Source organism: Elgaria multicarinata, chromosome 4 (genome assembly GCF_023053635.1).
Source record: "Elgaria multicarinata webbii isolate HBS135686 ecotype San Diego chromosome 4, rElgMul1.1.pri, whole genome shotgun sequence".
NCBI classification, from domain to species: Eukaryota; Metazoa; Chordata; class Lepidosauria; order Squamata; family Anguidae; genus Elgaria; species Elgaria multicarinata.
In genome coordinates, this window is record NC_086174.1 from 122,339,445 (window position 1) to 122,357,871 (window position 18,427).

An 18,427-nucleotide genomic window follows, 5' to 3' on the forward strand; every position below is an offset into this window, starting at 1 on the left:
TTCACACTGTGCAATTACAGCAATCTTCTTTTTTGCCTGCATGCCAGTGCTGTATGAGGTCTTCTGTCATGAAAGGGGAATTAGCCTTGCTGTTGTTCGAGTCATATTTCTGTTGGTATACTTACTATTCAAATACGTTGTGGTCCTCTTACTGAATCTCTGAACATCATATGAACTTTTGATCTACAGTCACAGCACTTTCAGAGCACCTCCTGGAAAACATAGATCCCTCCACCCACCGCCGCCGCCAAAAAACAAACAAAAAAAAGGATGCAGAATCAGACCCAATATGGACTAAATGTCTCTAGAAACTAGGTCACTTGAGTTAGGGGAGTGTAAACCAACCACATAGGCCTCCTGTTATTTATTTGTTTATAGCATTCCTCCAGCGTCCACTTACAAATGGCCGAGCCTATTTTTATCAAATTTAATAACAAGTCTCCTGGGCTAAGAAGTTGGAAGCCAAGTTTCTGCTTGGAAGAGATCCATCAGGCTAATCTACAAGATTCAGAAAATGTAGGTTTACTATGTAAACCGTGGAGAGAGATGTTTTAACTTCAACAGCACAAGCTGCGATGGCAGTGTTGTAAATTATAATGGTTGGAGAAAAGTTCGTTTTAAGGCCGAGCCCTAAAAAATAAATAAATAGAAATGTAGAAAGGAGCCTCTGTTTCACAGTAAAGTGCTTCTCAGGAGGTAAAGCTCTGAACTTCAAGGCATAGCAGCCACAATGTCATGTCATGCACCAAAACAGCTACAGTGACACAAGTTATGAGAAAAATGAGTTGGTCCTGTACTGAGCTGATTTCTATGTGTGAATGGGCCGTTGCAGATGCAACACCACAGAAAGAACCTTCATTTGGCTTCATATTGACGCAAATGCAACATTCTTCAATGGAGATAGTTTACACATTTAGCGGCCAGTTATCAAATATGCAATATTCAAGTGTACAGAAATCAAGTTATATCTATATCTGTGTCTGTGGCCCCATCTTGACTGTGGTGCGTTGGCACTGCAAGGCCTCAGGCTCCTGCATTGGTGCTCCTTCCTGGCATCTGCACGGAAAGGAGCGTCAATACGGAGTTGCCACCACCACCAGAGGGCTGAAAACCAGGGAGGGGTGAGGAATGGGTCAGCTGGCTCTCTTCCCTCTGACCTCCCTCTGGCTGCTCTGTTCCTCTCCCCTCATTTTTTTTAAAAAATCTGTAGGTGTGAACCTTTGCATCTACAGATTAAAAAAAGTGGGGGGGAAGGAATGGGGCAGCCAGAGGGAGGTGAGATGGTTCAGGGTCTGAGCGTCACTCTCTTCCTCCCCCTCTGGCTGCCCCATTCCTTCCTCCCCCGAAGGTTTGCATCTACAGATTTAAAAAAATGGGGAGGAGGAATGGGGCAGTCAGAGGGAGGAGAGCCAGTTCAGGGTCCGAGTGTCCCTCTCTTCCTCCCCCTCCAGCTGCCCCATTCCTTCCTCCCCTGAAGGTTTGCATCTACAGATTAAAAAAAATGTGGGGGGAGAAGAATGGGGCCCATTTCCCCCCCTCCATTTTTTTGCGCTACTCACGAGCAGGAGGGGGTTGCATGTGAGAAGGAGCGCCTCCTCGCATCCCTGGTTTTTTTTTCTTTTCCCCTTTACTTTGGGGAAGTAACCAAGACATGGTTTATCCCATGAAACCAGAGTGAAATACTGTTACCTTTGTTTTTAATACTTGGGAGGCATCTTGCATTATATAATTATGAGAACTGTGTGAGCATTTAAATAGATAAAGGTCTTGAAAATTTGGACTGGGTCATCTTAAAATAGCTGCAGACATGGGAGCTTATTTTTAGGCTTCCTTTGTTCCCCCTTAATTCTTGTTATCATTTTTTGCCTCCCAAGCTTTCAGAAATGTGATCCATTGTAAATATGCTGAATGAAGTTCTGCATTCTTTACACCGATGATGTAGCCTATTGCACTTTTTAAAGCCTATCTGTTCTACATGTTATAATGTAGCAGTCTACTCGTGAAAGGGGCAAGACCTTCAGAATTAAATGAATTCCAATTCCAATTTGGCTGGCATTCAACAATGTAAAACTCTATTAGTTCTGTGAGATACCTCTTATCATGCCCTCTCAACTATGATCTGTCAGTGGTGGATAGCATATGGTAGGAAAGTTTTCCCATGGAAAGTGGTACCCTTTCAACTCCGTATCTTTTCTCACTAATAAAGCAAGTTGGTCTGGGTTTGTTTTTCATCTACTGCTGCAGCTCCACTGAGAGTGCTCAGCTGACCTAATAAAACTGTGAGTACGCATTTGACAGGAAATTCGTACAACTGCAACACAGTTCAAGAAATAAGAATGTGTTTGTTTTCCCCCACATGTAAACACACACACACTTTTAAAATGAAATCTATCCAATTATTCTCCATGTGACATTAAAATACAGAGTTGCCAATCGAGGAAAAGAGAGAGACATTCAGGGGGAGCAAATGTGTACCTAGTACAATGCTCTCATCCAGGTGCCACTGAACTGGCTGGAAACATCTTTTGAGACGGTTGAAAATACACATTAATTTTAATGTAATTTAAACATTTTTATACTGCTTTTCATTCTGCTTAGAATTTTAGGGCGGTGTACAGTCCATTACATCAAAACAAAAATAAATAAAATAGCTGATGCCCTTACTTCTTAAAAACATACACGTTAAAATGTCTGGGTGAGCAAAAGTGTTTCAAGCTAGCACCAGAAAGTTTGCGATGTAGAGACTAGATGAGGCTCTATATATAGCAGGAGCGGGCTTGTGGCCTTTTAGATGTCTTTGGTCTACAACTCCCATCAGCTCTAGCCAGCACAGTCAATGGAGAAGGATCATGAAAGTTCGAGGGCTACGAGTTGCCTACCCCTAGGGAGAGCATTCTCTAATTGGGTCACTTCTGGTATGAAAGACCTTTCTTTATTTGACATGTATGATACCTCTGATAAAGGCACCTGAAGAAGGGCCTCAGCTTATGTGCCTGCATGAATTGCCACACCCACAACATGATGACAACACTGCCTTTATGAAGAAAATCAATCTTGCAAAGGCATTTCATAGAATCAGAGAATAAGTAGAGTTGGAAGGGGGCTACAAGGCCATTGAGCCAAAATGATTCAAGTATTAGGGTGGAATGCATGTGGATTGCACTATCATAAAAGTTTATAGGATTTGCAGGTTGTGTTGTGTTCCCAAAATCTTCTTGACCAGAGTCAGTGGTGCAAAAGGAATAAATATGTGTACCGTGGGTGAATTATGGACTTATATAAATGCACGGGAGATTGCATGGGAAAGGGTGAATGAGTGAAAATCACTTCCTCCACTTGTGTGAGCAAGAGCCTCCACTGGATCAAAGGACTTGGGCAAACAAGGAGGCGACTTCCATTTGGCGAAGAGCAAGTCTGGATTGTAGTGATTTTTAATATATAAACAATTATAGCAATTAACAAGGCAATAAATTAAAGAAACCCAACATTATAAACAGAAAAGACAAAATATCATTGGTAAAAATATTCACTAGACAAAGTCAGGCTTTTATCTTTTAAGGAAAAATATTGTGATGTTATGACCCATCGAGTGCTATTCCTATGAGAACAACATACCAACTGACTTTATCCTTCAAACTAGGTAAATGCATGGAAGATTTTTTTTAATTTATTTTTTTAAGAGGGGGATAGTACGGCAGATCCATTTAGGATGGCCACTTATGCATCACCCCAAAAGGACAAAAAGGCACATATAATAATTTATATGTGTAGGTGCAAATTTAGAAATAATTACTATAATTTATATAAAAAATAAAATATACTTCAAAGGGGCGGGGGAGACTGTAATGAGTCACTTCGTGTGCTTGCTCCATTAAATCTTCAAGTGCCAATTGTTGATGAGCAACTTCAAGGTTCCGGCTCTCCCTTCTTATGCTACTTTAAAATGGACAATGATTGGACAACACTTTAAATAGAGGACTGTCCTCTGTAAAATCAGACACATAACCACCCTAGATCTATTAGATCATCTGGATAGTAGATTCGCTAAAAGGTAGTTGTACAGACAAACAAGTCCAGATTGACAGATCAAATCCACATGTCACTGTTAGCAATTAATTATTGGCCTAGATTCGTATGAAGGCCAAGTCAAGGTTCCAGCCTTGCACCAGTGACCTCAGTAGACTCTAAGAGCTCTATTTTGGAAATATGTTTATTTTTTTTAGCACAGGGCACCTAAGTGCCCACGCAATGGGTGTCCCTAAAAATAAAATGCAAGATATAAACAATTGGGCCTTTGTAGAATTTAGCATTGTTGCACCAAAGTCCCCCAATTCCCATCTTAGATTCCCACAGTTTTTCTGGAAAAAAACAAACATTTTCCGTTCCCACGTTCTTGTTTCTTTTTAATAACATACATATAATTAAGAAAATAAAACAGGGCCAAGGGGTTGCTTTGAGACTGATCAGTGTTTTGGACAGCTGTAGTTTGCAAGAGATGGCAATTCTCCTCCCTCTGTGGGAATGTAGTAGTGCATTCTGAGATATTCGATAAAACGGAGGCCTGCGGTCATGCAATAAGGCATTTCATAGACTGTCTTGTTCTGTTCAGTACCCTTCTTGTCCTTTTGCATCTCTGAAATTGAGCATTATCTTTAGATGTGAAAAGACAAAGAGGCTGTGTACAAAACCAGGATGCTCTAAGAAGCCGGAAGTCCTTAACTTCCCTTGACATCAATCAGGAGTCAGACAATTTGGAACCTTGTACAATTTGACAAACCATGGACAATGCCATACAAACACTCTAAGCAAAACTGCACTTAAAAAAAAGAGGTACTGCAATAAATAACAACATGCAAAAACAGCAAATTCACACAAAAGGTAAACTGCAAAATAACAGAACAAATGCAGGCGAGAGTCACAGAGCTTTATTACACCAGCGTTATACTGTGCAATCCCTGTGAATTGCATGCAAAGGACTCAGAAGTTTTCCACCTTATAATTTGCTTTGATTGTGAAGTACTCCCATGCATCCTGCCTTAATTGTTCAATAAAGCAAAAAGATTAGCCGTATTTAGCCCCTACATTTCGAGCGTATCTTCCGAGCCGCCGCTGGGTGCAGGAGCAGGATTTTAAAGAAATGCTTATATCTGCATAAGCTTTAACTATAAAGACACCAAAATTGGCACAGTAATAGATATTAGGGAGAGCTTTAAGCATACCAAATTTGAATTGAATTGGGTGATCTGTTGATTTTTTAATTATTTTTTTACATTTCCCCCCTTAAACTCACTTCCTGGTATGCAAAGGATCGCTGTCGCCCGGTAGCAAAAACAACAACACCCGCGAAAGCGTAGCACTACGGGGATAATCCGAGGGAAGCAGGTACTTGGGAGGAAGCTTACATTCTCAAAGTCCTTCAGGTGCAATTCACGTTTCTCATAAGATGGCTGTATCTATCACGTTTTTACTCTGAAAAAGCTGCCACAGATAAGCTGTCATAGTTGAAGGTTTACACTATAGTACAGGGGTCCCCAACATGGAGACCATGAGCATCTCAATCCTCCATCCCTCCCCTCCATTTTTTAAAAATGTATTTACATGGATTTGTATGAAATGCATATAACTTTCTAGCAATTATACATGGGCTTCAAAAAAAGTGGACCAAATATCTAAATAAGTATCCATGTGAAGGTGATATCTATATGCCGCCCGTTCACATATTGAAAGCACTGTAAGATCCTCAATCCATTGTATTGTAGGTGAGTACTTATCTTTCCAAAGCTGCATTACCAGTCTTTTAGCTGTCAAAAGGGTGCAGAGAATCCGTTTATGCTCACCATTTGTTAAATTCTATGAATGAGCGAATATTAAAAACTGTTCCAGTACAAAATTTATCTTTGTAATAACCTCCCTCCAAAAAGAAGCATCTACATTGCCCAATATACATTTAAAAGAAGCACACTTCTTAGTAGTACATATCAAAATGAGGGCAACTGGGATGTACCAAGCTCGTTCCTTGGGAGTTACCGTTTTCTCTACTCAGGTGAACAGGCCTCCAGAGTCAATGGGATGATATCTAACATATGCTTTTCATTGGTGGTGTTCAGAGACATTGAGATGTTCAGAGAGGAGGGGGAATTGCTGAAAATCACCCTCTCCTTGTTATATGGATGAATGCCTTCTGTTGGCAGAGAGGTGCTAATTGGATACCATCCAATGCATTTGTTTCATTTTAAATATACAAGTACAGGTGTTCCATGACATTTTTGCTGCTAGCATCAATCCTATACACACTTACTTGGAAGTTAACGAGTTTAAGATCTATCTGCAACAACACAACAGAGTCCTTCCCTTTCACAGTACACTGCCTTACTTATCTCACCGCCATCGTCACACCTAGGTCACGTATAGCCACCTTCAACTTATTAATGTAATTGAACGATATTTACAAGTACTGGGATTTACATTAAACTCGAGCTGAACAGGAAAACATGTTTCCCCCCCCCCCCCCCGACAGATACCACCAGTCATATTTCCATTTGACCCTTTGAAACTTTGATGATGCATCACAAGATACATATACAATATGGATAGCAATATAATTAAACTGCAGGATTGTTTGGGACAGCTGCAGCCAAGCACGAGAAACCGAATCTCCTTCACCCACCAGGGTGAAAACGGAAAGCTGCATTTCAAACTTCAAAAGAAGTTTATTCTGCAACATTTGCAGGTTGTTTAAAAAACACACCATAAATTAATAGATGTAAACATTATAATTTTTTATTTTCGGATTTGGATTTTGTAAGGGACAGGGGAATGGATTTTGCAGTTAATTCATGGCAATCTATGCATACCCTTTGCTATACACTCAAAGCAAGCATTACATGTTAAGAGCTGTTTCCTTAGAAAAAAAGATGTCAACATTTCTAGAAACAATAACAACACCTGTCTTGCTGGATCAAAACACTTTAAAAATGTATTTCAAGAAATCTTGTGTAGTTGAGTAAACAGGGAGGGAAAGCTATCTTGATATGCACAAAGAAAAGAAGCCTCTCTGGACTTCAACTTCCATCAGCTCAAGCAAGCATGGCCATTGGTCAGGAACCCTGGGAGCTGTAGGACCCACTGAAGAAAGCAGAGAGACGACATTTGCCAACCCCGCCTCCCACTGCAGCCTCTTGCACTCTCTGAAAAGCTGCTTTGGAGGATCCCCCAGCTCTTCAGGGATCTTCAGAATGCACAAGAACTTGCCTTGGATACAAAGTCAGTATCCAACCCATTTTGTTTTTCTGGGTTAGGTGCCTAAGTCGAACTGAAAATATTCAAGGGGGAGGTGGGTTTCCAAATTCTCTTGTCATGGTTACATCACTTCTTCATGAGTTCCTGATTGTTAGAGCAGTACAACAATGGAACCAGTTACCCAGGGAGGTTGTGGGCTCTCCCATACTAGAGGCCTTCAAGATGCAGCTGGACAGCCATTTTTCAGGTATGCTTTAAGGTTGGTTCCTGCATTGAACAGAGGGTTGGACTCAATGGCTATATAGGCCCCTTCCAACTCTGCTATTCTATGATTCTGAGTTAAAGTGCCTTGCAGTGTCTGCTTACCTCTGCAAGGGTAGAGGACATAATAAAATGGCAAACCCCCAGGTATTTGGGATTTCAGAGAACCCTTGTGGTGTTTTCTGTTGACATGATCTGTCAAACTCTTTGGGTTGGGTAGAGGATTTGAGAGGTTGACATAATCACTCAACTGTCCTCTTTTATGGATTAGATTGCTCAGTTCCTACATTTCCCATCTGCATTAGGGGCAATGAAGCAGTTGGGAAACCTCATTGTGAATCGGACCATGCATAGTTCAAAGCCAATTTTCTAGACAGACAGTGAATCTCTTCTGCGGCTATAGTGTAGCTTTTCCAAGTGGTTCACAGTCTCCTCCGACTTGATACCCACAATTAATGTAAGGCAGGGGTGGCCGACTTGTCCTGGCCTACAACTCCCATCAGCATAGTCAATGGTGAAGGCTTGGGGAGTTAAAGGCCAAGACATGGGTGGGAGGGGGAGCAAGTTGCCCATGTCCTGATGTAAGGGAACCCTTCTGAGTCATTTGCAAAGTAGCTCAAGGATAACGCTGCTCGCATTCACCTCAGCGTAGTTCTGCTCAAGCTCTGGATGCATCAGGGACATTGTCCAATTCTGTTGCGTTGTATGCATTTTGAGTTGTTGGAGCCTGAGGTTGTGGACAAGGCACAGGCGACTGTTCTTTGCTCAGCCTTTTGCCCCTTCCAGGCCCGTGACCTCTGAGAGGGTGCCTATCCATCAAGGAGGCTATAAATACCTTGTTGGCAGAGTGAGTGGTCCTTGGGAAACTCACTCTAAAAGAAACCCTGTCCAGACCTTGAGGATTACAAGAACCATCATCAGGCAGTTGTCAGGGTGCTGGAGCTGGTGGTTGCTGTGTAATGTTCAGGAGTGGTACGAGAGGGACATGACAAGCTGCCTCCAAATCTAAAGTCTCTGTGCATGTGCAGAACATTGTCCATGGCCTTTAGAATCCAAGGCATTGACACCAGATTTACATATATGATGAAAATATGTTATTTCCTTCATTAAAATCACTAGCTCATAGCCTGCATCGATTCTCAGCTCATTTCATGGCCGTTTGTAGTCAAAGCTTGGCCTCGCTGGTGTTATTCTCTTCAGGGAACCAGCTTTTACTGAAAGAATGTTGCAGTAAAGTGGGAATGCGACTTTCGTCTGTTCTTAATGATAGCATCTCTTTGGCCTGAGAAGAAACAGCCTAGAGTTCTTGGGTGAAGAATGAGATTTTTCACATCATGACAAAAATCATGTTTGACAGCCCTGTTTATGTTGCAGGAAGTAATGACTGCTGACAATTCCGAGGACCACCCGCTGGATTATTTACTTTCAAAGTCAACTCTGTTTAGATAGTCTTTCAGTTTTGCGTCTGGCTTGCCTGCACATGCTACTTGAATGCTGTATTTCACGGACCGCAATAGGCCAGGAGTGCAATCAATAAAGTGTATATGTCACACTCTCAAGCAAGAGCTATTCATATCACACTCTTGAGGCTCACATTAAACATTTTGTTCATTCAGAGGCCGAGCACCCATTAATGGAATCCTTTTTGGGGTGGGTTTTTTTTTTTTTTTGCATAAGGGGTGGGGGCGGGAATGCTGGTGGAGTAGTCCGTGAGAGACTGCTGGTGCTTTTAAGATTTTTTAAAAAGTAGTTTACACTTGAATTAATGTAAGGGGCACTGCTTGGTGCTTATTTCAGGGATCAGGTATACTGTTTAGACTTTTTCAGTTTTTCGGCAGAAAGAGGAAGCGGGGGATCTTGTGCCTACATGAATTCAAACAGTGTTCAGCCTAGGGCCAATACGAACAGTGCAGCAGCATCCATAGCTATTTTTTCTCCTGGTATTATGCTAGATTGCTTGTTTTAGCCGATGCTGTTTTAGATTGTATAATAGTGTTATTCTGCTGTTATTGTTTAACTTCTGTTTTTCTAAACAGGCTTGTAAGGTCTAGGTCCTAGAAGGTGGGACAAAAACAAAGAAATCTTCTATTATAAACATGGGATATCGCTTTCCCCAGTGTATTCTCTGCATGGCAGTACCAAACCAGGGACATAGGAAGTTCCCATCAGTGTGTGCATTAAGTTCATACACTAGAGAAGAGATGGCCGGTAGGTTGGGCCTATAAGGCCATCAAGTCCAACCCCCTGCTCAATGCAGGAATCTACCTTAAAGCATCCCTGACAGATGGTTGTCCAGCTGCCTCTTGAATGCCTCTGGTGTGGGAGAGCCCACAACCTCCCTAGGTTGCTGGTTCCATTGTCGTACTGCTCTAACAGTCAAGAAGTTTTTCCTGATGTCCAGGCAGCTTCCTGATCAAGAAGACATCCTGACCCTCCTCTCTGTGACAACCTTTTAAGTACTTGAAGAGGCCTATCATGTCTTCCCTTCTCAAAGCTAAGCATGCTCAGTTCTTTCAGTCTCTCCTCCTAGGGCTTTGTTTCCAGACCCTTGATCATCCTTGTTGCCCTTCTCTGAACCCCCTCCAGCTTGTCTGCATCCATTCAGACTAAGGCATGCTAACTGGGAATTATGGGAGTTGCAGTCCAACACATCTCAAGGTCACCAGGTTGGGAAAGGCTGTTTTAAATCCATTGAGCAGTATCCAAAGCCGTCCTTGCACTAGCAGGAGTGACAGCTGGCACTTCTGACAGCAGTCAGAAAGTAGCAGTCCCAGAATGGAACAAGTGAGCAGAGCTCACAGAAAGGCACTCCATTGACCTCCAAGTAGCTCACTGATATTCCCAATGATTCTCCCCTTAAAATAATTTCTTTTGAAAGAAATGCACAAGCAGCCCAGGCAGCTGATGCAGAAAGACTGATGTAGCAGAGTTACAGAGGGCCAAGGGTGAATGAAGGCCCTCTCTGACAAATCTGCCGCAGATAACCATTGCTCTAAAAATGCATGCAGGTGGGACAAAGGAAGAGTCACCTCCTTAAAAAATACACGCCAGTTCTGCTCTCCTAAATGTCATTTTCAGAACAGCCGCACCTTCTGAAGATCACAGACAAGGCATTTTGGATTGGAGCACTTTGCCATTTATTCATAGAACTTGTTCAAAAGAATCCTCCGATGGGAAAGGAATGCACTCACTTTCAAGTACAAATGTTCTGGATGCCTGTGTCATAGGAAAGCTCGGTTGTGATAAATGCTTAACAGCTAAGGATGAAGAGATATTCGTTTAGTTCACATTTTAGTGTAAACTTTCCTAATTTCACACCTTTGAACTGACACTCAGTTATCTTTCTAAATTTGTGCTTTTCCACATTTTGCAAGGACGTTCTTTCATCAAAAAAGGCATACAAAAATATGCATGTTAGGGGAATGTTTAAAAATGCATTATACTAGGAAAATTGCTGGCAAAAGAAGTGTACATTAGGCAAAATTGCATGCAACCATACATGTATTTTGCTTTTAAAACACATTGATTTCAATTAATTTGTATGTGGCCATGTGGTTGCAGCCTGCAGTAGCATCTTCAGCCACTAGGGGCAGGCTTCCTTAATGGCACACAGTTTTGCAATCCGTACGGTTTGAAGCCAGGAGAGATTAAAGAGACAGAGTTATATGCCTGCCCACTGCCTCCGGGTATAGAGCGCCCCCCCCTCGGGGGAATGGAGTGGACAGACCCCTCTTTAAGGGGACTCTAGTGGTGCAGCATGACAGGGGCTGTGCCTAGGGGTACCAGTGGGCGGAGCTTAACTGAGTGGGGGCAGGCACAATGTGTGTAATTCTGATAGCTGTATAGCTCAGCTTGAAGCTTCACTGTATCAACCTAAGGCCTAGTTCAACCTGTGTAAAGCCAGGGCAGTTTGCTAGCATATCATATGGAGGGCATCAGATTGGGGAAAGCTAGGCTTAACTTTAAGAGGGAGAAAGGGGAAACAAGTTTAAAAATGAAGGAGACGGAAACTGTATTATTTTGTTTCAAGAGTAGGAGAATTATAGAATAATATGCTGTTCAGTCCTTTTTGAACATGCATATGAAAGGAAGCAGTGGTGGCTCTGATGTCAGTGGGGCGGTGAATCCGGTACAGGTTTCAACTCAGAACCAATGAGAACTCTAAATTCACTACGCCACTGACATTGGAGCCACCAGTCTCCACTGAATGGACGTTAGCATTATTTAGCGTGACATAGCTTTGAAATGAGGAATTATTTTACAAGTCTTATATTAGAGGGGTACAAAGTCAAATCCGTAGCCAGGTTGAGCTACAAATAGTGACAAAATAGTGACTTAACTTGAAAACTAAAAGGATCGCAGTTAAATAAAAGACCAACAATTAACTCAGGAACACAAAAGGCTAAGAAACCAAAATTGGGTTATAGAATTAAAATGTGATGGAAAGGATGAAGTGTACAGATTGGGAGAAATTTAAATACCCACAGCCAGACTGACAAGGAGTAAGTTACATGGCATAGCTGATGAGAAAGATTGTGTTACTACTCAAATGAGCAGAGGTGTCATTCATTGCTTCTGATTGCATGTAGAACACTAATATCAACATTTTTTTGATGTTAGTCTAAAGAAGCCAAAAGAAAGACTTCAAAAGTCCCCTACGGTCAATGGATCTGTATATAGCCCCAGGGAAACTCTTCCAGTTGTAATACATGGGTATTTACTGGCCCAGCAGTTGGAAGTTAATTAAAACCCATATACAAAGTAAGCGACCCATGACAGTCAAGTGACCCGCAGCACTGTTGAGCTTTGTCAGAATCTGATGGCTGACAAGCAACCAATTAAAGTCAGAATGATGGCTTGGGCTTGTACCTCAATTTGGAGGTTAGTTTTAAAAATCAAGTATGAAGAAAACAAATTAGTCACATTAATACAAAAAGGATGATTTTTTTAAAAAAGCACCAGGCCTATATGTAATGTGAGACATTTTTTTTTTTAGTTGCAATATAAAAAAATGAATACTGACATAGAACATGCAGCTGGGATTTTAAATGAAAATTATCCTGAACCAAACAGCATCAGCCCTTGACTAGAATGTGTTCTGACATAGTTCTGGATGAGGGATTTGCTAATCAAACATGCAAATCAAAAATGGTCAACTTCAGCCATTAGCCAGGACCATGATGCCGATGCCACAAGTACAACTGGCAACAGAAAAATTATGTCATTCCCTCCGCCCCCTACAACATACACACACTTTAAAAAGCTCAATTTCCTATTATTGTAAATAGTTTCAACAAGTCAAACAGTGTACATTGTCTAGAAATCCAAGAAATTTCCAGAAAATTGCACGGACGTCAATATTCTGCATTCCAACATCATGGCACACACTTCCAGGGCCTTGCTCTTCTTTTCATCACATTTGTATGAAAGGCAGGGGAAAAAATGCCCAGTTTGCTCCAACAGATACATACAAGCTAAGTGCAATGTGAAATTATGCTGCATGGTGATAGATAGGACTGGACAACCAGTCCCCAGATTATCACAACATCTGAAAAATCCTTTCCCAACAAAAACATTCTATTTTGATTGCTAATATAGGTTAAAAGAAACACAGAAAAAATAAATGGTAAATTGACAGGCTGATTCTGAACATTATTATTATTATTATTATTATTATTATTTATTTATTTATATAGCACCATCAATGTACATGGTGCTGTACAGAGTAAAACAGTAAATAGCAAGACTCTGCCGCATAGGCTTACAATCTAATAAAATCATAGTAAAACAATAAGGAGGGGAAGAGAATGCAAACAGGCACAGGGTAGGGTAAGCAGGCACAGGGTAGGGTAAAACTAACAGTATAAAGTCTGTATAAGTATAAAACTAACAGTATAAAACTAACAGTATAAAGTCTAAATTATCTGGGCCTTTCTTGCAGGGAACCTGACAGGGAAGCTTTAAGGTTCTTACGATCATCCCTTGTAGTCACACACAAGGCCACGAGAATGAGGCTTTCCCTACTCAAGCACTCTAATATTCCCTAAAATGACTGCAGCGTCTTAAATGCCCTTCCTGTTTAGTGGTCCCCGCGCACCGCCAAGCCCTTGCTAGGAGAAAATAGTAATTGTAATCTACGCAGCATATTCGTCGCATCTGTCACTGCTCTTTAAAACATATTCCTTAGCGTTGTTAAGAACTGTAAAAGGGGGGGGGGGAGCCCAGGAATTTAAATTAACCAACCCTTAAAGGGAATAAACTTATTTCCAGATAAGCGGATTTTTATATCCCTGTAGTAGCAAATGCTAATGCAACAATTCTCAGCAACTAAAACCAGCTCTCTTGAAAGAGGAGAGGGGCACACCTGAAAAGCAACTCATTAACCTACTTGGAGGGAGAGCAGATTTAGGCCATGGCTAGACCAGGCCTATATCCCGGGATTGTCCCGGGATCATCCCTGCGCATCCAAATGACACACAGGGGATCCCAGGAGCAGGCAGGAATGACCCCGCCATTTGCCTGGGATAATCCTTAGGTCTAGCTAAAGCCATAGAGTCTAAAACACCCAAGATCAGCAAGGATAAGGATTAACATGTGAAAACACAGCAAACAGCACCCCAAGGCCCAGTTTGGACAATCATCCCAGGCTTCGTAAACCATAGTTTATCAACTTGGGAAGTGTCTGGGCCACACACACCTGAATTCACATCCTCCTGTCCTAGTTTGAACATTATTATTAAGAACATAAGAAGAGCCCTGCCGGATCAGACCAAGGGTCCATCCAGTCCAACACTCTGTTCACAGAGTGGCCAACCAGCCATCAGCCAGGGACCAACAAAGCAGGACATGGTGCAACAGCACCCTCCCACCCATGTTCCCCAGCAACTAGTGCACACAGGCTTACTGCCTTGAATACTGGGGATATATTTATTTCTATCCCACCTTTTGCCCAATGCTGGGCCTCAAGGCGGCATTACAAAATTCAAAACATATACATTTAAAACCTATGAACACAAATATATAAAAGTTAAAAGTATATTAAATATGTTCCAATATTAAAAACATTAAAAATGAACATTTTAAAAGTCCTTGGCATAGATGGCGGTCCAGATTATTCCCCAAGGCCTGCCGGAACAAAAACGTTTTTGCCTGCCTCCAAAAGGCCATCAAGGAGGGAGCCAGTCTAGCTTCCCTGGGAAGAGAGTTCCAGAGTACTGGGGCAGCCACCGAAAAGGCCCTCTCCCATGTCCCCACCAGGTGCGCTTGTGATGGTGGTGGGACTGAGAGAAGGGCTTCCCCAGAAGATCTTAAAGCATGGGCAGGCTTGTAAGGGAGAATACAATCTTTCAGTTAACCTGAACTCTAGCACTGAACATGCACTTTAAAAGGAATATACAATTCCCAACATGCTCCTCTGAGAATTTCTTAGTAAAAGTAAAAAAGAAGATTAACAGCTGCTTCTGATTCACAAACTGATAAGTAGGTATATCACAAATACCAGAGACAAAAAAGGACAACATTGGACAGAATTTGGGGAATAAACAAGACATTCAAATGAGTTAGCTTTACTCAACTATCAAGGGTGATCAGCTCTACGTATAGAAAAGATCTTAAATTCAGTAATTGTGTTATTTGAATCCAGACTAGGTTAGTCATGCTCTAGACCACTTGCAATCAATGGCCCTTAACATGAATTATGACTAACTTAAGCCCCATTAATTTCAGGGGTCTAAAATAGGACCAGTTTAGTTTGGACTCTTTTGAAGGTGGCATAGCAAAGGCCATAGTTTCCTTCAAAGATTTTTCTAGTTGCGGGTAGGGTTATTTTTGGACAGTACAATAAGAGAAGAAACGCAATAGGACTGTTTTCTTTATTCACGGATTTCCATTTTAGTATCTAGAGGAGCAACAAATTTCTAGAGAACAAGGAACCAGCTCCTTCAAACTGGAATCTTTGGGGAGTATCCACTCTGACACCAGCTAATCTTAGCAACCACTAGCGCAACATCAATAGCGTTTGAGGAAATCAGTTGGACCAGCGAATGTTATTGAAGTTGCACTGGAGGTTACTTATATTAGTACAACATAATTTAAGTTAGAAGGAGTGTTGAATTAGATACTGCCCACAGGCTTGTAACCATCACATCTTCGCCTAAAACCTGAAGTAGATTGTACAAAGAATGAAGGTTAAGTGTATAAATAATGGGAAATAGCTACAAAGAATGAAGGAGAGGAGCATAAATAATGGGAAACAGCTAATCGATTGGGCTTAAGATCTTCGGAGGACCACTGAGAGCTCCTAGTGAAAACTCACTGGAAAGGCAACTGTACGTGGATCAGTATCAGAGTCTAAGAAGCCACTGAGGGCCAGGTCACAATATAGGATAAAATAAATCTGGTCAATTATTGCTCACCATGACCTCCCTGGAGCAGGTCAGATACCATTAAAACTAAAATAAAATAAAATGGAGCGTTATTTGTAGGCTTGATCATGAGATACAATATGTAAACATCCATCTGCTTGAAAGGAATGTAGAAGAAATCCAATTGGCAAGAAATAATTTAAGACTTTATTATGCATCATTAATGGAAAATGTTATATACAAAATACAGTACATATTAAGTTTAATGTCTGGCATGCAGCTCATTCAGATTAGTTTTGTGATTTTACTCATTAAGTTATTAAACTATAGAGAAATTATAAATAATGATTTTGGATATATTACTTTAAATTTGTTTTTTTAAAAAAAAAAACCTGTAAAAATAAAGTTTGATCCAGAGGAAGGCAACCTTTTTAAGGCCAGGGGTACATTTGGCAATTTGTGGTGGTTCCCAGGGCAGTATCTCAAAATGGCTGCCATGGCAGGCCTGGCAAAGAACAAGTAACCTGCCCGAAAGTCTGAATACAAGGCAGAAGTGAAGTTTGAGTCCCAACACACTAAACAAGGACAGGAAACAAGGCTCTCTTGAGACCTGTTGGACCAAGTTCAACTGGATCAAACCAAATATTAAAATAATCTCTTCCACATGTATGAAAAGGTATTAAGACAACAGGATAAGGCAATTTAATGTGCTTTAGTTCATGGTAACATAATTTGCTGGAAAAATGCCAGTCTTGCCCATTAAGCTTCCTTCCCACCAATCGAACTGTGAATCTGTTTTTGTCGTGACCTTGATCTTGTCTCCAGTGGTGAACGTCAAGTCACCTGGCTGTTGGCCTTCAAATGGATATATTGCAGTCACTATTGTCGGAGTGGTCCTGGAGTTCCCTAAGAAGACAGAAAATTTCAAGTTCAAGAATGTGCTAGTACTGAAATTTACCATGCCTAAAAAAAAAGCAAAAAGAGTCTGAATAAAATTTATTTTGCTGGTTAGAAGTATGTATCTCAGATATCCTGTTGAGTTTCCAGAATTACAGTATGTATTGTATAAAACAAAAAGCAACTAAGAAGTGGGAGGTGGGGGAGAGAAAAAGAAGGGGGGAAATAGTTCAGAGGATATCAAACACCACCTAAATGTTTGGTTTGGTAGCCCATCTGAATAAGAGATTCAGGAGAGAAGTGGTCTGTTTCCTCCATGCAATGCTTGTGGGCTGATTCTATCGGGAACAGAATGCTGAATGAGATGGATCTTAGGTCTAAAGCCAGTGCTATTCTTGTATTCTCAAGAGTTGGCAACATCTGGATATCAACATCATCAAACTGCTTCATATTGCCATGTTGTAATGGCTGAACAGTAGAGAGAAACAACTGATTTTGCTGAGTGGTACCTTTAGGATAGCTCCTACTTGGGTTTCTGCAAACAACAGTTAAAGTTGAAATGTAAAGTCTTGGAGGGTTGTAGATCTGAGCTATCAAACCAACTGAGCCAAATTATCTTAATCAACATTTAAGTAAGCTGCAAGGCTTTCACAGCCTGCAAAGTGAGCAGATATGATTTAACCCACGTCACTCATCTGTGCCTTTACAGGCAGTTTACCTTGATTACTTACAACGAAGTTGAGGAAATCACATTGAAAGTAAAAGCTAAATTAAAACAGCAAAATTGGAAGGTGGGTTAGCAACAGAACTGTGCACCTTCCATGCAAATATACGACACTGCCAAACAGGGGCCCCGTCTATATGACAACGGAATTGCTCCTAATTAAATATAAACCTGAATTTTTGTTGATTTGAATGTAGGTAAAGAGCGTCACAAAGCAGCAGCAACAGCGATTTATTTCTTGAATTTTTTTTTATAGTGCAGTTATAAATCTGCACATGCACATATACAATGATTAGATGCTACGGAGTAGAGATGATGGAAGCTATAAATTTTATATGCAGAGCTCCAGAGATTCATATAACAGACAAACGGGGAGCGCGGGGTGGGGTGGGGGTGGAATGAGGCATCAGAGGAGGATGCCCGTTCCCCCCTCTTTGTTTTAATAAGTTCTCTCTGCAGAGCTCTGCAGAATCAGAGAATTCAAACTAAAAACGGCGCAAAGGAATGAGGCAGCCAATAGGTGGAAATCGGCCAGTCACGTTGTCCTACGCTGAAAGCTCCGCCCACATGTCAAAATGCGATTTAACTCCCCCAAAGACACAACCATAACGCGATGCAAACTCAGATGTGATCCAAAAGTTGCGGTAATTCGCAACTACGAATATGTGCATTATCGTGTTAAAAACCCGGCGCTAAGGCGAATGGACGGTTGCGTCATGTGTCCTGAAACATGAACATGCACACTAAGGTCGAGGTAAACAAACCGTATAGACAAGCTCCAGAAGTTGGTTCTGTGTGGCCCTTGTTTAAATTCAGGAAACTAATGGTTTTTAAAGTGTCACAGATTTCAAATGGCATAGATCCATAAAGTGTGCTCTCAGCACACATAAGGAATCTTTAAAAAATCAATGGGAATCATTTATTTGTGTGTGGAATATTTTAA

At 41.2% G+C, this 18,427-nt stretch overlaps 1 protein-coding gene across 1 annotated transcript in view; it reads right to left on the reverse strand.

Annotated features, from left to right (window-relative positions):
• Positions 1 to 16,251: 16,251 nt before the first annotated feature.
• The window catches only part of SH3YL1 (SH3 and SYLF domain containing 1), a 32,868-nt gene continuing 30,692 nt past the window's right edge, over positions 16,252 to 18,427 (reverse strand). The window contains exon 10 of the mRNA XM_063125818.1: positions 16,252 to 16,769. Coding sequence (XP_062981888.1) covers positions 16,576 to 16,769 — 194 coding nt within the window. The 3' untranslated portion in view covers positions 16,252 to 16,575. The remainder of the gene's footprint in view (positions 16,770 to 18,427) is intronic.